This window comes from Schistocerca serialis, chromosome 4 (genome assembly GCF_023864345.2).
Source record: "Schistocerca serialis cubense isolate TAMUIC-IGC-003099 chromosome 4, iqSchSeri2.2, whole genome shotgun sequence".
Taxonomy (NCBI): Eukaryota; Metazoa; Arthropoda; class Insecta; order Orthoptera; family Acrididae; genus Schistocerca; species Schistocerca serialis.
The window spans coordinates 860069187-860091837 of record NC_064641.1 but is presented as its reverse complement, the minus strand read 5'-3'; the positions used below and the strand labels follow the sequence as shown (position 1 = coordinate 860091837).

General features: G+C 38.2%; 1 protein-coding gene across 1 annotated transcript in view; it reads left to right on the top strand.

Annotated features, from left to right (window-relative positions):
• Nucleotides 1-22651, top strand: part of LOC126473497 (hemocytin) — a 568134-nt gene that overhangs the window by 369063 nt on the left and 176420 nt on the right. Inside the window, exons 50-51 of the mRNA XM_050100583.1 lie at nt 4362-4566; nt 15261-15404. Coding sequence (XP_049956540.1) covers nt 4362-4566; nt 15261-15404 — 349 coding nt within the window. The remainder of the gene's footprint in view (nt 1-4361; nt 4567-15260; nt 15405-22651) is intronic.

The window sequence follows — 22651 nt, the reverse complement described above, 5'->3', positions numbered from 1 at the left end:
TGCCTGAGACTGCAGTCATCTGTGTGAGTTGCGTTTGTGTGAGTTTGTGTGTGCATGTGCATATTTATGTGTGCCTATTGTTGACAAAGGCCATTGGCCGAAAGCTTTAAGTGTGAAAATCTTTTTGTTGTGCCTATCTGCAACTCGGCATCTCCACTATATGGTGAGTAGCAACTTTCCTTCTCATAATATTGTCATAAATTTCTGCTGTTTTTAGGTTTTTTAGTGAATATATTATCAGTTTTTTTAAATATAAAAAAATCCAGCCTTGAGGTTCCAACTAGCCTTAGGGATTCAAAAATTTTATCCAACATTTTTCTCTTCTTCTAACAAGAAATCTCTTTATGGGGGTAACAGTCACTTGAGTCCTCGTATAAATTGTTAATCCTTGTGGCATAACAGATGCAAGAATTAAAAGAGAATCAGCAGAATTTATTTAAAGTAATTTGTTTAGTGTTCAGGTAAACATTGGATCAGGCACAACACACTCTGTAGCATAGTAGGAGTTACTTGCTGTTTGTAAGCAGCTGGAAACAGCCCTGACTCTTGTCAAGCAGCTGGAAGCTGTTGTGAATGTATGTGTTTGGAAGGCAACTTAAAGACATGTAACAGAAATACCTAAGGTACCTCAAGTACTATCTTCTCCTGTGGATACCATGCCCTCTATAAGAGGTACAGTACCTATTACTACTCGTCCATTTTCCTGCAGGTGGTGTCATTGGCAGGTGTAGGGGCTCTGCACAGAGGAGGCAGGGATCAGTAAAAACTCAGGGTTGATGTTGTCTACTTAAAGTACAACTGAGCCTGTGAGGCACACATTACCTGTTGGGAAGCCTATTGTGTCCCTTGACACGGAGAAGCAAATGCAAAAGGGGAGGGGTATTTTAATTTTTAGCAGTTTGAAAATACTGTCAATAATACGTATTTTTTAACATTTTTATGCAGCAACAGCAACTGATATTGTTTATATAAGAATATACAGCCTACAGTTGCAGGTTAACTTTATCATAATAATAGAACCTTTCCTACAGATGTTCATACGAGATTTGTTGGTCAGTTTATAAGGCTCTGTAGTAGAATGTAAAATGTAGTCATGCTCAATACTGTAATTAACTTACAAAAGTAAAGTATAAAATCAATTCATAGCAAAAAATGTTATCTGATATGTGCGTAATAAGAGTTTGATTCTATACGTCTTGTGCATGCGCGCCGCCCTCTGTGAGGCAGACTGCGAAGCCCTCGTGGTCCGCAGTCTCTAGTCCCATGACGAGGCCCATACAACGGGCTTAAAGTGAATTTTTACAGCTTGTTTAATAGAAGTGACAAAACCTTATGGTTATGCATCAAGTTTTATAAAGTTGACTTAGGACATGGCTTGTTTTAGGCAAACATTTAAATAATATTTTATGTAAGTACTATGCGTTGCATCCTGTAAGATGACCATATCTAATATAATTTACTAGCAAATTATAATATTAACTTTTTGCAGGTTCTGAAGAAGACGTTATTACTAACGTTGAAACCTAGGTAAACGATAAAGTTAACCTGCAACTGCAGGCTGTATATTCTTATATAATAATTTGTATGCCTGGAAGGCTCATTCAACATGTTGAAGATAGCATTCAGCAGTCACTGAGGATACAGGATGTAATCTGCTGCAGAAGGCAATTATTATCATCCTGCAGCCAATACGGGTAACTACAGTTTTGTAAGTGGTGGGCGTGATGAGGCATCCTGCAAAACAATACTACATGCCTCCCCTCAATTCTGCTTACAATAGTTCAGAAGCCCACTTGCGGTGGAAATGCATTAGCTAGATCTTCTTCTTTTTCTTCTGCCTTTGTATCACATCGGTGCAGGGTTGGCATAGTTCGAACAGTTTTGTCATGGTTAATTTAAGGGGTGGCTGAATGCCCTTCCTGTCACCATACTGTTACTTCGCCTCCCCCCTCCCCCACCCCCAGATGAAATATGTGCACCCCAACTGTCTGTCTGTAGTGTTATTCATGTGAAAGTGAACAAAAGTTTTCTAAATGTTTGTGAATCATGTAACTGATGTGGAATTTGGATACCAGCCCAGTATTAACCCATTAGGATGTGGGAAACCATCTAAAAACCACATCCTCACTGACCCTCATTGTTAATCTGCTGGTGTGCTTGATCTGGGGCCGGCACACCTCTGCATCCTAGAAGTGGGGTTTCAGCGGATCTGGGGCCGGCACACCTCTGCATCCTAGAAGTGGGGTTTCAGCGCACAAGGCTTCCAGGCAGGTCTTGAAGTACATGAAATCTAATGGCAATAAATAGATCTGGTCACTTAGAGCATGTCCAGTTTGAAACTAATATCAGTGACCCTTAGGCAGTTGTAGCAACAATGGTTACTAAAATACCAAGGGCAGCTAAAACAAGTAGAAAAACTTACATGTGCAGTGAAATAGATACAGCAGAAGTAGTATCATATCCCAGAGAAGAACTTGAAACATGTCACTGTGTGCAGGAGTATGTAGATGAATGGTGGCTTAAGTTTGGAAGAATAGTTGACGACGCACTGGATAGATATGTACCTATTAAAACAATTCACGACAGGAGGGACCCTCTGTGGTATACAATCTCTGTAAAGAAACTTCTAAAGAGAAGGTGATTTCTCCACAACAAATGTAAAACAAAGCATAGGGCTATAAAAAGATGCTAAATCAAACACATTTGACTGTCAAAAGGACCAAACCTGAGGTGTTCCACAATCACCATAGCAGAATCCTATTGAAAGACCTCTTACAAAACCCAAAGAAATTCTGGTCACCTGTAAATGTTGTCTGTGGCACCAAAGTCAGTGTCTGGACACTCATGGATGACAGAGGCACTGATACTGAGGGTAGAAAAGCAAAAGCAGAAATTCTGAACTCTATTTTTAACTGTCTCTTTACAAATGTAAACCGAGGACTACTGTCTCTGTTTACTTTCCACTTCACTAATGAGATAAATGATGAAGATGTTATTGTCAGTGGTATTGAAACACACCAGAAATTACCAAAACTGAGAAAGCAAAGGGACTGTGAATATAAGATCATACTTATCACACAATGTGCAAGGCATTTAAACAATCATTCTTCATGTTCTCCGTACTTGAATGGAATAGGAGGAAACTCTGGGATATGGTGCTATGGGAAGTACTTGCTGCTCTGAACTTCACAATGGATTGCAGATTACAGATGTAGATATAGAAATAATTAATGGCCGAGAGGACTCGATCATGCCGTGGACTTGTAACTGGAAGGTCAATTAAAAACATAGTGGTTAGCAAGTTAGAGGCGATGTAATGTGTGATACTGGTGTATGTACAATTGGGTCCATATTTTGGAGTGAGAAACATGAGCTAAGAGACACGGCAGCTTATTTCAAGCCATCAACAAACATTTAAAGCAGAAGAAAAAATGTAGTTGTGGAGGGAAAACAAATGATATAGACTTAGCATGTCTTCAGCATTGCATAACATGTGAAGCTGCTGATATTTCTGAACAGTGAACTCAGAACAAAACAACTTGGTTTTTGACTGTACCTCACTTTTTGTTAATGTGAAGTTAAGTTTATGTCTATGTGAATTAATTATATGTGGCTGTCATAAGGAAATATAATGTGGATGCATCTGTTGGTGTCAGAGTCTCGTGTTTTATTGTGTCAGTTTTCTACTGCTGAAGTATATGGAAGTTCTCTACGTGCAATGTCATGTTGATTTTGTAGAATCATCACTATGTAATACTGCACCAACGTAATCATGTGTGCTATACATTTAAATCTTCCTGGATCACACAGTCAGTACTGCCAGATATTCTTAAAATCAAATTAAATGAAACAAGTTTAAAATAATTGAAAGACTAGAAGAGAGGACTTATATCAGATGAAATTGAAACTTACTGTAGGAGAAAGTACAGCATCTTTTTCAACTGACCTTCTAAAAACAATTCTTTTTCCAGGCATAGTGATTTTATTAAAAATGTAGTACATTTCATACTGATGAGAAGAATGTGATTAATTTCTGATTTTATAGTTGGGAACCATGTTTCTATTCATTTTGTAAATTATTTGGACAAATAGTAACTCTATTGAAGCAGTAATTTAGTATGTAAGTTTTAGTTTACGTTGGATTTGAAATAATGCAAAATCAGTCACAAGGACCTGAAAAATAGTTTTTAACACAGGCATATGTGATATTTTATATCACAAGCTTAAATACTACACTTGCATATTATCTGTTTATTAGTTACATAGGTAAACAGGGACACAGAAATTTCTGAGGCTGAGGGCAAATATAACTGATCAGTTATTCCTCAATTTGCATCCAAACACTGCTTTTCCTTTTGCAGGGACTGAGAGGTGTTCTTATTAAGGGAATATGTGAATGTCGTTGTGAACCTTGCCCACCAGCAACTCGACTGTGTCCGACAAGTGGTGCTTGTGTCCATGAGAGTGTCTGGTGTGATGGTGTGGAAGATTGTCCAGATGATGAGGTTGCATGTACATTTGAAGAAGAAACAGAACCACCAGTAACTACTCCCTTACCTGGCACAGGTGAGTGTTACCCGATGTTCTAGTTAAAAATTGGGGTTTCTATCTTACTGATACACATGAAATCAAGTTCAGGTACACTTACTAGTTTTGACAATAGCACTCCTAACAGTCTATACATTATGTTCAATATTTCTGCCACTTTCTATGATAATGTTAAAATTTTCACCAGACACCCTGTTCAGCGAGCCCTCTTAACTGCCCCAAGATAGGGTTCAATAGCCCCAAAATGGTTTCATTTTCGATCAGATTGGATATGAAGTAACAAAAATAAGTGGCTGTAGTGTGTGATGAAAGATTATAACAGTCTTTGCTGTCAAAGCTCCCTCTTTCTTAACACAGTATCCCTTGACACACTGTTTTTGCGAAGAATAGATGAACTGGCTTTCTGGGCAATGACAGACAATCTGTTTTCTCCAATGATCAAGTACCTATGACATACATTTCTAAATTTGTTCTTTGTACAGTTGCTGCAAACTCCTAGTGGATCATTCTGCTACTTTCAAAAGAAGATAATGAACACACTTTTTAAGGACTCACACCAGCAACAAACTGTAGGCAATATTGCCTGCAGTCACTTGCTTACTTCAAATCTGCATCACATAAGTTGTTTACAAAGCAATTTCAACTCATATTTAATTATCACTGTGTTGTGATTGTCTGCTATGGAAACTGAATTAGTATATCTATTAGCAGTGGCAGTTGATGTTGATCTCTGTATGTTGACTAACACATGTTGACTAATGCTTGCAAAAATAAATTTTAAAAAATGGTAATTGAAATTTATTAATCTTCTCGGTATGCTTTTGTTGGGAACTGTGGGCTGTGTTACAGAATTCTTTACAATTTTCAGTGATATTGTATGTTGTGTATCTATTTTCAATCTATTTTATCTGTAGTAGCACTGCTGGTTTCCACAATTCATTGTTGTAAATTTTATGAGAGAGAGTTATATTATGTAAAATGACAAGTGACTTCAGTACAACTGCAAAATAAGGATGGCCTGATCATTTGAAGTGAACTGTCCAGTTAATGCTACCTAATTCTGTTTAAAAGTTAAAGACTTCATAAAAAACACAGAATTACCAAATGATGCCAGTATATTGTATCAAGTTTCCACAAGCTTCTAATTCTAAAGCACAACATTCGAAAAGCAACTCAGTAATAAATCTGCAATAGTTCAATATTTTTAGGTTTGTACTCTTTTTTGAGGTTCAGGCATTTAGTAAAATGTTGGGACCAGAAAACAAGCCATTTATCCCATTATGTAATATGTTACCGGTACATTTGTGTTTATGTATCTGAAAGGGTAATACATACTAAAAAGGGTCATGGTCCAAGTTTTCTTTCTCTTAATTATTTTAATGCTTTGATAGATTACAATTTTTTTCCAGTAATGATGACAAAAATTATAATTATCCTTAAAATAATGTGAGATGAGTTCTTGAGCAATTTAACTTATACTTGAAATTAAAAGACTGAAGCATTCCGGGATGCAAAAAAGTATGTCGCAATCAAGTCAATACTAGCTTGTTTCTTTCCTGCTTCTTTTATAAATAAATTATGTCATTTTTCTGAACAGATCTTGGATGCTGCTTCATTAAGAGATTCATCTGTAAAAAAGCTGAGATTAAGATAAATAAAACAGAACTAAATTGTAATTACAGCAGCAATATCTGTAGCAACAATACTAATGATGAAAAATTGTGGTAGACTGCAGCTTATCTGAATATGAATCTCCTTCAGACTGTTTGCACACAGATATTTCCCCTTCTGATCCAGAATTGTTGAATTTTTGTGAAACTCACAGCCCGAGATTTACTTGGGTGCATTCTTTGAACATAAGTGTTGTATCATGAGTTATGTTTGGGGTTGGTCACCCAAGTGTTAATATAAATGGCAGCTCCTCCTTGAACTTCACTTTTCAGAGTGGTCCATGCTCACAGAATAACTATGAATTCTAATGTAATGTTGTAACTTCATCTGGGCATATCAAAATGAAACAAAATACACAATTATACTTAATAATTAGACAAACAAGTGAAAACCAGGCAGCCATACTGCCACACATATCCAGTTCATACATGTGATTCATCAGATTGCTTGGGAATAATGAGTGATCAGCAATCAACTGCTGCCAACTGTGATTTGTCTGCACTCTTTTGATCTAAGGGCAGATCGTGTGACCTGGCAACATATTGCTGCATTCCATCACTTGTATGTGCATCCTTTACTTTTCACATGCTCCTTTCCATAATTTTTCACCCCTTGTGAAGTTGGTGGATGAATTTGGCTACAAGTTCCTCTAAATTTTTTCTCATATTCAGGTTTTCAGGTGCAATGCAGTGCATCTCTTCTGTAGGCTGTCCAATAATATTGGAAGTTTTTTAGGCACTGAACTTGAAATCTGAGTCCAACAATTCTCATACATGTCACACATTCTGCTGTCCCGCTATAGGGCTGGCCATTGTAACAACAGACAATCAGCATTCTTGCACTAACATCCCATTCTTAAACTTGTAGAATGTTAGCTATATTCATTATTTTCACATTAATAAGGTTTTGATTACATGGATCAAAATTTATATTAAATATCTTGGTGTTAGTGAGAGTGAACATGGTACAGTAAAGCTAGTAATGAAGATGCTAGCTACTAAACCACAGTGTTATTAATGTGGAAAGATAAAGATTGGGGCAAAGGAGTGATGGGATGTTTGCAAGACATACTTATGCAGCTTTTCTATCTAGAATGGAAATGCCTACCAAAGGTTACAAAAGCCAAAAATAATCATGAACAATATGACTACATTTACTTATTTGTTTGTTTATTTTTCGCATCCAAATTAACCAATGTCAGTCCAACTCTTTGTTTCGTTAGTAGCTAGTCAATAGATCATCATTTGTGAGGAGTTGTCCAATTATTTAGTTATTTGTTCCATGTGTCACTTGTATGATATAATGATGTGGAATGAGTCAGTTTTACTTAAATAAAGCTACATACTGGCCGTTAACAGATGATTTCAGCTACAGAATAGAATAATTTAATAACAGAGATAAATATGTAATATTTGTATGTTCTATAAGCTGCATGTTAATAAACAAAAATTCTTCAGTGGTACTGAAGAAATTGCCCAGAAGGAACTCTGTTAGTATGCTTTGTAGCTTTACTACAATCACTAACTATTGGTGGGGTAGGGCGGGGATGAGGATGAGGATGGGGCCGGGGGGGGGGGGGGGGGGGGGGGGGCGACATGAGTTCTGGCACTTCTGCTTCATACAGGTCAGGTATTATGTCGACTGAAACTCATGAATGGCATTCAAAAACTGCTTAGGTTCTATTCATTAACGTACATGTATTGCCACCCATCAGTGCAATCATAGTACTATTCAGAAGACTGTTGGTAAATCATTGAGCTCCAGAACTCATATTACATACCTTAAGATCTATAACGGGTTTCCCAAATCACAGTATTCCAGTGAATGCAGATTTTCTGATGGGTGTACCTCTCATTGTAGATGAAAGGGTTAGTTGTGATTAAGGGTTTGAGTTGATAAAATATCACAACTGATACAAGCTGCAGGTATTACTGTATAGTATTTTCATTTTCCATTAGACATTTTAGAACATAAATTGTTACTAATCTTCCTTTGACACTAATAACCCAAACAATAGTTCAAGTTGTGTGAGACTGTGTGTGCAAGATTCGTGTGCCGATTTGAAGTTTTAGTTCACATATTTTACTGTTCGCATTGCTTCTGCATAATCTTTCATTGAGTGTATCAGTACCTGTGTGTATTGTGATATATTGTGAAATTTTGAATATTTGACAAGTACTGCAATAAACTCAAACTGCTATTGTCAATCACAGGCTTAAACTTCATTGTGCTCTTTTAAAAAGTTTTGAGAACAGTAGGCCTATCCTCATTCAAAACAGTGGGTCCCTAATTTCATTGTACAATAATGTGAGAAACAGGTTATTTTTTATAATTTTTGGACACGTACAAAACTATATTTTTATAAGTTACAGGTACAAGTGTTTTCGATATGGAACTTATTCCATAGCAAATCAGCATTTGCGGTTCATAGTTCTGCCAAAGAATATGTCACCCTTGAATTTTATTGCATATCAATGCAAATAAACATGCATTCTTGGGAATTTTCAGAAGCTGCCATTATCCTTTGCATAGTCTAGGAGCGATTTGTAGTAAATGGCATTTGCAATTTATTTACTGTAGCACGTATTCTAACTAACATATGGTGTTACATCTCATTCTCTAATAAAGAGGAGTAACCCTGAATATTATCTGCATTTATCGTAAATTAACTCTGTGTGCTAGCAGCTATAATTAACATTAAAACTTTTAGGAAACTGGTAATTTTTATGACAGGCTTCTGTGTTGGCTTAATAGAAATCTCATTTTGTGTATTTGCTTCAATTCTTACAAGGAATTAGCAACTACTTAGATCATCAAATTAAAAGATAGCCAGCGGGCTTAATTTAAAGTTATTTTCTCACTGTTGTGTAATATATTGCACCAGCCAAAATGCAGACCCATTATGAATGCTCTTCTCAAACATGGGATGATTTGGTTGACATTCATAAGCAGCTGGAAATTGCCCTGACTGCAGTCAAATGATTGATAGTTTCTGCAAATAGGTGTGCTGGAAGAGCTCACGAGTGTCACATACCTCCAAAATGAAATTTCCACTCTGTAGCGGACTGTGTGCTGATACGAAACTTCCTGGCACATTAAAACTGTGTACTGGACTGAGACTTGAACTCAGGACCCTTGCCTTTCGCGGGAAAGTGCTCTCATCTGAGCTATCCAAGCACATCATGTATCTGTTATACCAGTACCAGAGGTACCTCAAGTACTATCCTTTCCTGGTGGATCCTATCTCCTCAATGGTAGGTTAAGGTGTCCTGTACAGGGAGGATGGGGACCAGGGAGGCCTAACCAACTTTGAGGTGCTGTCTTTCACTGAAAGTGAAACTGAGCCAGTGGGTCCCACTTCACATGTTTTGGGGAAACCTGTTTTGTATGGTGTCAAGAGGAGGCAATGTTAAAGGCTAGGAGTATATTAATCATCAGCAGTTAAATGTATGGTGAATCATGGTACCCCTCATGGAAATGGCAACAAGAACAGCAAAGGAAATCAGGTGCTTGGAGGCCTCATTCAACATGCTGAAGAGGCTATTCCAGCAACTTTTGGGGGGAACAGGGTGCAGTGAACTGCAGATTGTGGAAAATGTTGGGACAAATGGTGCCTGTTATCTGGGCTCTGAGTTCATACTTGGGTCATTCCAGTGAATGGCAGAGAAGTTTGAGAACACCAGCGTTGCACATGGAATTTCAATGAAGCTCACAATTTTTGTAGCATCATCCCCAGAACTGATTGTGGCTCTTTGGTTTTGAGTTGAGTGGAAGGACTAAATCAGAGACTTTGAAGGTACCGTGACAAGCTAGGCCATGACTTCCTGGACTTGTACCATAGGTTTGAGAACAGTAGGGTCCCCCGAAATGGGTCAGTTGTGCACTACACATCAGAGGCTACTGCTCAGGTAGCTGACTGTGTGTGGGGTGCACACAAGCATTTTTTAGATTAGGCACTTCTCCATACAATCCAGATAACAACAGATGTAGGAAACCCAGAAGTCTCAGGGTAACATCAAAAGAGAATCCTCCCTCAGGTGAGAGTGTTAAAATTCTAGTGGTAAAGTACCAAAGCATTCGCAACAAAGTGCCAGAGTTTGAAGCACTCCTGAAATGCAGTGAAGCTAGGTACAGAAAGCTGGCTGAAGCCTGAAATTGATAACAGTGAGATTTTTGGGGGAAATTTTAGTGTATATTGAAAGGATAATCAAATGGAAGATGGAGGTGGTGTATTTGTCACAGTAGACAAGAAACTCATGTCCACTGAGATAGAAATTGGAACTGCATGTGAGACTGTTTGGCAAGACTCATTACTGGGGGGGGAGCATAAAATAATAATTGGATCCTTCTATCGCCCACCAGACTCATCTCCTGACATAACAGAAAACTTTATAGAAAACCCCAATTCACTTGTATGTAAGTTCCCCAATCATACTGTAATCATCAGTGAAGACTTCAATCATCCAACAATTTATTGGAAAAATTACAGTTTTGTTAGTGGTGGGCATAACAAGAGATTATGTGAAACATTACTAAATGCCTTCTCTGAAAACTATCTAGAACAGATAGTTAGGAACCACGCTAATGCTGGAATTATATTGAATTTAATGACAGCAAATAGACCTCACCTCTTTGAGGAAGTCCAGATTGAAACTGATATCACTGATGATGACACAGTTGTGGCAACAGTTGTTACCCAAGCACAAAGGACAATTAAAACAAGCAGAAAGCAATACATTCAGTAAATTAGATAAAAAATCAGTAGTGTCATATCTCAGTGGGGAACTTGAAACTTTCAGCACAGGACAGGAGCATGTAGAGGAACTATGGCTCAAGTTTAAAAGGACAGTTAACCATGCACTAGAAAGATATGCACCCAGTATAACAGTTCATAATGGCAGGGAAGCTCGATGTTATAAAGTCACTGCAAAGAAACTTCTAAAGAAACAGAGATGTCTGCATAAAAGGTGGGAAAAAAAGCATAGAGCTACAGCTAGAGAGATGCTGAATGAAACACATTTGGCTGTCAAGAGATCAGTGCATGATGCCTCCAATGACTACCATATCAGAATATTGTCAAATGATGTTTCACAAAACCCAAAGAAATTTTGATGATTTGTAAAGGCTGTTAGTGGCACCAAAGTTAATGTCCAGTCCAGAGTCAATGAGAGAGGAGCTAAAATTGAGGGTAGCATAGCAAAATACTTAACCCTATTTTCAAATATTCCTTTGCAAAGGAAATCCCAGGAAAATTGCCCCAGTTTAATCCACATACCACTGAAAAGATGGATGAAATAAGTGTCAGTGTCAGTAGCGTTGAGAAACAGCTGAAATCATTAAAACTGAACAAAGCTGCAGGGCCTGATGGAATCCCTGTCAGACTGGTATATCAGAGCACTACTTAAATAATTTTACAATTCAGAGACTTCCATTACGAGGATACAGATTAGCTGGCTGTTTTTCAAGGAGTTCTTTGCAGAGTGGGGGAGTGGCCACGTGCGCAAAAAACAATATTCCATTTGAGTCCGTAGATGTATGATGGCACTGCATTGAACAGGTATTTGAATGTTGTGCTGGGGCAGTTGAAGTTAGTAAAACTAAACTTCTAATTGTTGTTGTTTATAGGTCCCATAACTCTGACTTCAGAGCATTTCTGCTCAAGCTATAAAGGATTCTTGGTTCACTTTATATGTGATGACTTCAATATTAATTTTGCATGTCATTGTGCAAGAAAAAGGACGTTGGAAGATCTCCTAAACTCATATGATCTTGTGCAGCCTGTATTTTTTTCAAACCAGGGTGCAGGGGAACAGTGGCACAGCCATAAACAATATTTTTTCATTACTGTATGGGCATTTTCTTTGTAAAAGGGTCAATGGCCTTTCAGACCATGATGCACTAATCTTAACACCAAAAGGTTTTTGTACTCAAACAAGTATTATATATAATTACAAACTATGTAGAAAAGTTAATCCAATGGCAATAGAGTGTTTTTTAAACCTCATTAAGGAACAAGAGTGGTAGGATCTTTATTGTGCCGTAACATAGATGACAAATATAATACTTTCCTTAACACATTTCTCATGCTCCTTGAAAGTTACTTACCGTTAGAACATTCTAAACAGTGTAGTAGCAGTAAAAGGCAGTCTGGGTGGCTGACTAGTGGGATAAGGATGTCATGTAGAACAAAGTGGGAATTATATCAAAATGTTAGAAGTGTCACAATCAAGCTATAGTAGTGCATTACAAACTGTATTGTAAGGAGCTTAAAACTGTTATTGGGAAGGCAAAGAGTATGTGGTATGCAAATAGACTAGCTAATTCACAGGATAAAATTAAAACCATATGGTCAGTTGTGAAGGAAGTGTCTGGTCAGCAGCACAAGGTTGATGATATAAAGTCAGTTTAACAGCTGAAAATGTTATATTCTCTTTTCACTGTGAGGTGCTGGATGCATTAAACAAAAGTTCCAAATGCTAGTCATCTTTTTTTATTTAACTAAGGCATTTGATTGTGTTGATCACAAAATATTGCTCCAGAAGTTGGACCATTATGGAATACAGGGAGTAGCTCACAATTGGTTCAGCTCTTGCTTTAACAATGGGCAGCAAAAGCTCATTTGTCACAGTGCTGAGAATGGCTGTGATGTGGGGTCTGATAGGAGTAGAGTCAAATGTGGAGTGCCCCAGGGATCAGTGCTGGGGCCACTCCTGTTCCTTATTTATATAAATGGAAACTGAACAATTCAAATTTCTAGGTGTTCAGATAGACAGTAAACTGTCATTGAAAGCCCATATTCAGGATCTTGTTCAAAGACTTAACACATCCATTTTTACTGTTTGAATAGTGTCTGAAGTAAGTGGTACTTCAACAGAAAAAGTAGTCTATATTGTTTATTTTCATTCACTTATGGCGTATGGTATTTTATTAGTAACCTCTCCCATTCTCAAATGGTATTTTTGGCTCAGAAATGGGCAGTTTGGGCATCAGTTGGTGTAAGTTCGCAAATCTCTTGTCTTGTTGACCCTTGTTCTCTATTCTTGGTATTCTGACATTGTCCTCTCAATATATATATTCTTTACTGTTATTTCTTAGTAACAATATCAGCTTATTCGCAAGAATTAGCAATTTTCACTCAGTTAATACTAGGCAGAGTTGAATCTGCATTTGGATTTCACCTCCTTGACTCTTGTGCAGAAAGGTGTGCAGTATACTGCTGCATCAATTTTCAGTAAGCTACCATATGAATTCAAAAATCTTAGTAGTAATGCACACGCTTTCAAATTGAAACTGAAGGCTTTCCTCATGGGTCACTCCTCATATTCTGTCTAGGAGTTCCTTGAAAAATTGAACTGATTCCTTATGGCTTGTCTATATTTTTTTTTTTGTTCATAAACTTTTTATTTTGTCTGTTATTACTTTTATGTTGTAATTTCATGTACTGATTCATTCCATGACCTCGGAGATTTGCTCCTCAATTTGGTCCTATGGAACTAGACATGTAAAATAAAAAAAATTAAAAAATTATACTCAATTTGTAGCTGAGTTAGTCCCTGTTGTAACTACAATCTTTTGTAGATCCCTCAAACAAAAATCCATGCCCAGCAGTTCTTGGAAAAGAGCACAGATCACACCCATCTACAAGATGGTTAGTAGAAGTGATCCACAAAATTACCATCCAGCATTCTTGACTTCAACTTGTTGTAGAATCTTAGAACATATTTTGAGCTCAAACATCACGAGATATCTTGAACAAAATGACCTCCTCAAAGCCAGCCAGCATGAATTCCAAAACCATTGATTGTGTGACACCCAACTCGCACTTTTCTCACATGACATACTGAAAGCTTTGGATCAAGGCAGTCAGGTAGTTGCAGTACGTCTTGATTTCTAAAAAGCATTTGACCCAGTACTACACTTACACTTACTGTCAAAAGTACGATCTAATAGGGTGGTGTCAAGTGAAATTTGTGACTGGATTGAGGACTTTTTGGTAGGGAGGATGCAACATGTTATCTTGGAGGGAGAGTCATCATTGGATGTAGAAATAACTTCAAGTGTGTCCCAGGGAAGGGTGCTAGGGCTCTTGCTGTTCATGTTGTATATTAATGATCTTGCAGACAATATTAATAATAACCTCAGATGATGCAGTTATCTCTGATGAAATACTGTCTGAAAGAAGCTGCATAAATATTCAGTCAGATTTTGATAAGATTTCAAAGTGGTCCAAGGATTGACAACTTGCTTTAAATGTTCAGAAATGTAAAATTGTGCACTTCACAAAATGAAAAAAACATGTTATCCTATGATGATAATATGAATGAGTCACTGTTGGGGCCAGCCAACTCATACAAGTACCTGAGTGTGACACTTTATAGGGATATAAAATGGCATGATGACATAGGTTCAGTCGTGGGTAAAGAAGTTTGTGGACTTTGGTTTGTTGGTACAATACTGGGGAAGTGCAATCAGTCTACAAAGAAGATTGCTTACAACCACTCGTGCCACCAGTTCTAGAATAGTGCTCAAATAGAACTAAAAGGGGACATTGGACATATAAAGACAAGGACAGCACAAATGGTGAAAGGTTTCTTTGATCCATGACAGAGTTTCACAGAGATACTGAAGGAACTGAACTGGAAGACTCTTGAAGATAGACATAAACTATCCTGAGAGAGTCTGTTAACAAAATTTCAACAAGCTGCTTTAAATGATGACTCTAGGAATATCATTCATGTATGGATCATGAGGATAGAATAATTACTGCATGCACAGAGGCCTTCAAACAATCATTCTTCCTGAGCTCCATACATGAATGGAACAGGAAGAAACCCTAATAACTGCTAGAGGGGGAAGTACCCTCTGCCATGCCCTACACAATTGTATGCAGAGTATAGATGTAAATGTAGAAGTGAATGATTTGATGTGTCTAGAAAAGCATTACTGTTTCCTCTCAAAATAGTTCTTGCTACAGTGTGGTTTGTGGTAAATAATGTCCATGTTAGTTATCAAACCTATTAATTTCTCTGTTACTGAAACAGAACCAGCGTGTCCAGATCCCCCTCATTGCCCTGATGGTTGGAGTCTTGTTCAAGAAGAAACCTCATCCCTTGGTTGGTACAAGAAAGGAAAAACTTCAGCCCATAATTGGTACAAGAAAGGAACATCTAAAAATTACAACCGAGGTAAGTTTTACAAAGCTATCCATGATTTTTCTTATCAAAATGATGTGCCCAGCTTGTTCATCATGTCTAGCTGAAATTCTTGTTTGTATGTTAGAATAATTTAGTGTGTCTTAAAAAAACATGACTGCCCCCTCCTCCAAAATCTTAGTATTGGTTGTAATTTATATTACAAATACACCACACTTATAAAATACTTTATTCACAAAAGTCTTACTTGACAGAAGTCATTATAAATAGTTCCCCCATCATCAGGTGTATCAGAAATCTGAAGTAAACCAACAGTTCTAACCTACTCCATTAAACAATTAAGAAATTTAAAAAAACTAAAGTTTAATTATAAATTAATTACAAATTCTTGACAAAATGATTAAAAAAAACCTACCTAGCAGTATTAGGGCATCACGCTCATGCCCAGACAACTAGTAGGCAAATGTCTATCATACGTGGTGGTGTAGATTCTTTAAATGGCCTTTACATATAAATAAATATTTGCACAGTCTGTGTACGGCAAAGATATCATAGGGATGCATGGTTATACCTATGCTGACAGAAAATTGAAGAACAAAAATAGCAATTATTTTATGTACCTCACTTGTCTTTTTTTTGCCAATCTCCATGTCTGTCAGTCTTCTGAGCTGGTGTGAGAAAGACATATGTAATCGAGTTGTCTCAGTATTGTGTTAAGTAAGTTCTAATATGTGGGTGTGACAAGCTTTTCATTCTACTGCCGAGTTATGAACTAATTTCCTTCTCCTGATGTGACGAGGACTTGCATTTTAAAATTCAGCTCTTTGGAAAGGAAGTCAGCTCAAAGAAAGAATAACTGTCGCAACCATGTTGGCATTGTTATGTACCATTGTGAAGAAAAGATAAATACCAACCCACAGACCGCAAACTACAGGAACTAACATTCAAGTAATGATTCAGAATTGTCACAACATTCTTAACATGCGCACATCTATGCCTGTGTGTGTTTCTGGAAAGACAATTTTTGGTGCCGCTTCCCTGTAATTCCTGCATGTATCTCTCCCCAACCAATATATGGACTACCAAATAACATTCCAAATTATGGATGCAAAGAACACCAGCTTTCTGTTGCAGCTTGGGCAAATTCCTCTTGTCCCAAAACTGCTACAGGGAATGCATGCAGTCTATAAAAATAAAGGCACCATAGGACATTACGTGAAAGTCATTTGCTAGACCAAATAGAAGCTAAGTAATGACCCTGCACTACAGAAAGTGCAAATCAGCTTACAACCTGATATAACAGTCTGCAAGAAAAAGCCTACATTCATATCCAACACTTATTTAATGCTGATACAGTGCACCTGTGTAACCATGACATGACATGGACAAGAACTAAGGTACAAGGATGTGTTGTTGTTATTGTGGTCTTCAGTCCTGAGACTGGTTTGATGCAGCTCTCGATGCTACTCTAACCTGCGCAAGCTTCTTCATCTCCCAGTGCCTACTGCAACCTACATCCTTCTGAATCTGGAGTGTATTCATCTCTTGGTCTCCCCCTACGATTTTTACACTCCACGCTGCCCTCCAATACTAAATTGGTGATCCCTTGATGCCTCAGAACATGTCCTACCAACCGATCCCTTCCTCTGGTCAAGTTGTGCCACAAACTTCTCTTCTCCCCATTCCTATTCAATACTTCCTCATTAGTTATGTGATCTACCCATCTAATCTTCAGCATTCTCTGTAGCACCACATTTCGAATGCTTCTATTCTCTTCTTGTCCAAACTATTTACCGTCCATGTTTCACTCCCATACATGGCTACACTCCATACAAATACTTTCAGAAATGACTTCCTGACACTTAAATCTATACTCGATGTTAACAAATTTCTCTTCTTCAGAAACACTTTCCTTGCATTTGCCAGTCTACATTTTATATCCTCTCTACTTCAACCATCGTCAGTTATTTTGCTCCCCAAATAGCAAAACTCCTTTACTACTTTAAGTGTCTCATTTCCTAATCTAATTCCCTCTGCACCACCCGACTTAATTCGACTACATTCCATTATCCTCATTTTGCTTTTGTTGACGTTCATCTTATATCCTCCTTTCAACACACTGTCCATTCTGTTCAACTGCTCTTCCAAGTCCTTTGCTGTCGCTGACAGAATTACAATGTCATCAGTGAACCTCAAAGTTTTTATTTCTTCTCCATGGATTTTAAAACCTTCTCCGAATTTTTCTTTTGTTTCCTTTACTGCTTGCTCAATATACCGATTGAATAACATCGGGGAGAGGCTACACCCCTGTCTCACTCCCTTCCCAACCACTGCTTCCCTTTTGTGCCCCTCGACTCTTATAACTGCCATCTGGTTTCTGTACAAATTGTAAATAGCCTTTCGCTCCCTGTATTTTACCCCTGCCACCTTTAGAATTTGAAAGAGAGTATTCCAGTCAACATTGTCAAAAGCTTTCTCTAAGTCTACAAATGCTAGAAACGTAGGTTTGCCTTTCCTTAATCTTTCTTCTAAGATAAGCCGTAAGGTCAGTATTGCCTCACGTGTTCCAGTGTTTCTACGGAATCCAAACTGATCTTCCCCGAGGTTGGCTTCTACTAGTTTTTCCATTCGTCTGTAAAGAATTCGTGTTAGTATTTTGCAGCTGTGACTTATTAAGCTGATAGTTCGGTAATTTTCACATCTGTCAACACCTGCTTTCTTTGGGATTGGAATTATTATATTCTTCTTGAAGTCTGAGGGTATTTCGCCTGTTTCATACATCTTGCTCACCAGATGGTAGAGTTTTGTCAGGACTGGCTCTCCCACGGCCGTCAGTAGTTCCAATGGAATATTGTCTACTCCGGGGGCCTTGTTTCGACTCAGGTCTTTCAGTGCTCTGTCAAACTCTTCACGCAGTATCATATCTCCCATTTCATCTTCATCTACATCCTCTTCCATTTCCATAATATTGTCCTCAAGTACATCGCCCTTGTATAGACCCTCTATATACTCCTTCCACCTTTCTGCTTTCCCTTCTTTGCTTAGAACTGGGTTTCCATCTAAGCTCTTGATGTTCATACAAGTGGTTCTCTTATCTCCAAAGGTCTCCTGAATTTTCCTGTAGGCAGTATCTATCTTACCCCTAGTGAGATAAACCTCTACATCCTTACATTTTTCCTCTAGCCATCCCTGCTTAGCCATTTTGCACTTCCTGTCGATCTCATTTTTGAGACGTTTGTATTCCCTTTTGCCTGCTTCATTTACTGCATTTTTATATTTTCTCCTTTCATCAATTAAATTCAATATTTCTTCTCTTACCCAAGAATTTCTACCAGCCCTCGTCTTTTTACCTACTTGGTCCTCTGCTGCCTTCACTACTTCATCCCTCAAAGCTACCCATTCTTCTTCTACTGTATTTATTTCCCACATTCCTGTCAATTGTTCCCTTATGCTCTCCCTGAAACTCTGTACAACCTCTGGTTCTTTCAGTTTATCCAGGTCCCATCTCCTTAAATTCCCACCTTTTTGCAGTTTCTTCAGTTTTAATCTACAGGTCATAACCAATAGATTGTGGTCAGAGTCCACATCTGCCCCTGGAAATGTCTTACAATTTAGAACCTGGTTCCTAAATCTCTGTCTTACCATTATATAATCTATCTGATACCTTTTAGTATCTCCAGGGTTCTTCCATGTATACAACCTTCTATCTTGATTCTTAAACCAAGTGTTAGCTATGATTAAGTTGTGCTCTGTGCAAAATTCTACCAGGCGGCTTCCTCTTTCATTTCTTAGCCCCAATCCATATTCACCCACCATGTTTCCTTCTCTCCCTTTTCCTACACTCGAATTCCAGTCACCCATGACTATTAAATTTTCGTCTCCCTTCACTACCTGAATAATTTCTTTTATTTCATCATACATTTCTTCAATTTCTTCGTCATCTGCAGAGCTAGTTGGCATATAAACTTGTACTACTGTAGTAGGTGTGGGCTTTGTATCTATCTTGGCCACAATAATGCGTTCACTATGCTGTTTGCAGTAGCTTACCCGCATTCCTATTTTCCTATTCATTATTAAACCTACTCCTGCATTACCCCTATTTGACTTTGTGTTTATAACCCTGTAGTCACCTGACCAGAAGTCTTGTTCCTCCTGCCACCGAACTTCACGAATTCCCACTATATCTAACTTTAACCTATCCATTTCCCTTTTTAAATTTTCTAACCTACCTGCCCGATTAAGGGATCTGACATTCCACGCTCCGATCCGTAGAAAGCCAGTTTTCTTTCTCCTGATAACGACGTCCTCTTGAGTAGTCCCCGCCTGGAGATCCGAATGGGGGACTATTTTACCTCCGGAATATTTTACCCAAGAGGACGCCATCATCATTTAATCATACAGTAAAGCTGCATGCCCTCGGGAAAAATTACGGCCGTAGTTTCCCCTTGCTTTCAGCCGTTCGCAGTACCAGCACAGCAAGACCGTTTTGGTTATTGTTACAAGGCCAGATCAGTCAATCAACCAGACTGTTGCCCTTGCAACTACTGAAAAGGCTGCTGCCCCTCTTCAGGAACCACACCTTTGTCTGGCCTCTCAGCAGATACCCCTCCGTTGTGGTTGTACCTACGGTGCGGCTATCTGTATCGCTGAGGCACGCAAGCCTCCCCACCAACGGCAAGGTCCATGGTTCATGGGGGGGGGGGGGGGGGGGGGGGGGGGCTGTATGAATGCCAAAAAATTCAGAAGAAATGTAGGTTAAACCTGAGAGTAATATGAACGATGTTCATCTTAACAAGCAAATAAGAAAAAAGAAATAGAATGAGTTTTAACAGAATAAGCGCAACCAAGCTACACTCACATGACAGAATGCTAACATAAATAACAGCACAAGCCAAAAGCCAAAATACATACCCACTAGCAAAATCTGTGTCTAATAGCATACAATTCGAGGCATAACAAATGACAGGTTGTGGACAAGTAAAATGATAAGGTAAGAAATTTAAAATGCGATTGCTAAAATCTGCATAAAATAGCAGAAAAAACAAACATAACAAATAACAGGTTGTGAACCAATTAAATTAAAAGTAAACCATTTAAAACATAAAATTGCCAAATCTGCATCCAATAGCAGAAGAGTCCTAACATAACAACTGTCAGGTTGTGGACCAATGAAATTAAAGCATTTGAAGAAATAAAATACTTTTAAAACATCTTAAGAAATATTTAAAAAATTAACAGATGAAAAAATGCAATTGAGTAAAATATAATTTAATTTTAATTCACTTATACTTCTTAGTTTAATTTCGTAGGACTTGCAATGCAGTGGCCGATCTCCCCCAAATGGGGCTTCCATTTGTACTCTGCTGCATTTAATGCTTAGTTGGAGAAGACATGGCATTGATTTAATTTTATTTTTATCTTTGTATTGATCGACTAGGATCATGTAACGACTTCAATTCTTCTTCTTTCTTTATTGTTTACTATTTTCTCCATACTCCTTCATCCTCTCTCCTTGTTGTCTTTCCTTTTCTTCTGTCTATGTTGTTCCTGATTTCTTATTTCTTCTGCCTTGAAAACCTTCTAAACTCTTGTTTATTTATTAGATGTTCCTGCTCACACTTCCACACTTTGCCTTGGCTGAGTCTAGTTAAACAGAAAAGAAAAAAAATAGAAATCACACATTTCTAACATGTGCTGCTCTCTTTCTCTTCCATCTTCTCCTCTATCTCCCCCCCCCCTCCCCCCCCCCCCCCCGTCCCTCTCTCTCTCTCTATCTCCTCTGGTCCACCCTCTCTCTGTGCCCCTCCCCTCCTCCCCTCTTTCTATGTCCATCTGCTCTTCCCCCCCTCTCTCCATCTCCTTCTGTAAATACAACTTTCCTCTTTTCTAACGATGTTCCAATGCTGTTCATTCAATTATTATGTAAAGATTTAAAGTAAATCAGTCACGAACTTTTTGAGATTATTGATAATAACATTTTCCCTTTATGTATTAATTATATATTTACATAAAATATATATTATAAAATAGGTACATATATATGAATGCAGTGTTGTGTCAAAATTTCAAAGTAATTAGTGCAGAACTTTTGGTGATTTATGCTTTTGTGCAAATGAACATTTACATTTTTATTGATTTTCCCAATAATTATTACATGTGTATTTATATACTATGTGTGACACTCTAGTAAGTGTGTACAAATGAACATTTACATTATGAAATGAAATGAAATGATCGTATGGCATTGTTGGCCGGGAGGCCCTATTCGTGGGAGTTCGGCCGTGGCATTGCAAGTCCTTTTTAGTTGACGCCACTTCGGTGACTTGCTAGCCAATGATAATGAAAATGATGATGAAGGACACAACACCCAGTGCCCCGCCAGGAATCGAACCCAGGCCTCCTGCATGATAGGTGGTAATGCTACCGCTACGCTATGGAGACGGACATTTACATTATTATTTATACAGGGTGTTACTAAAAGGTACGGCCAAACTTTCAGGAAACATTCCTCACACACAAATAAAGAAAAGATGTTATGTGGACATGTGTCCGGAAATGCTTAATTTCCATGTTAGAGCTCATTTTAGTTTGTTCTTCCACCTACGCTCAATGGAGCACGTTATCATGATTTCATATGGGATACTCTACCTGTGCTGCTAGAACATGTGCCTTTACAAGTACGACACAACATGTGGTTCATGCACGATGGAGCTCCTGCACATTTCAGTCGAAGTGTTCGTACGCTTCTCAACAACAGATTCGGTGACCAATGGATTGGTAGAGGCGGACCAATTCCATGGCCTCCACACTCTCCTGACCTCAACCCTCTTGATTTTCATTTATGGGGACATTTGAAAGCTCTTGTGTACGCAACCCCGGTACCAAATGTAGAGACTCTTCTTGCTCGTATTGTGGACGGCTCTGATACAATACGCCATTCTCCAGGGCTGCATCAGTGCATCAGGGATTCCATGCGACGGAGGGTGGATGCATGTATCCTCGCTAACGGAGCACATTTTGAACATTTCCTGTAACAAAGTGTTTGATGTCACGCTGGTACATTCTGTTGCTGTGTGTTTCCATTCCATGATTAATGTGATTTGAAGAGAAGTAATAAAATGAGCTCTAACATGGAAAGTAAGCGTTTCCGGACACATGTCCACAGAACATATTTTCTTTCTTTGTGTGTGAGGAATGTTTTCTGAAAGTTTGGCTGTACCTTTTTGTAACACCCTATATAGATGTAAATGTTCATTTGTACAAAATTCAAAATCTCCAAA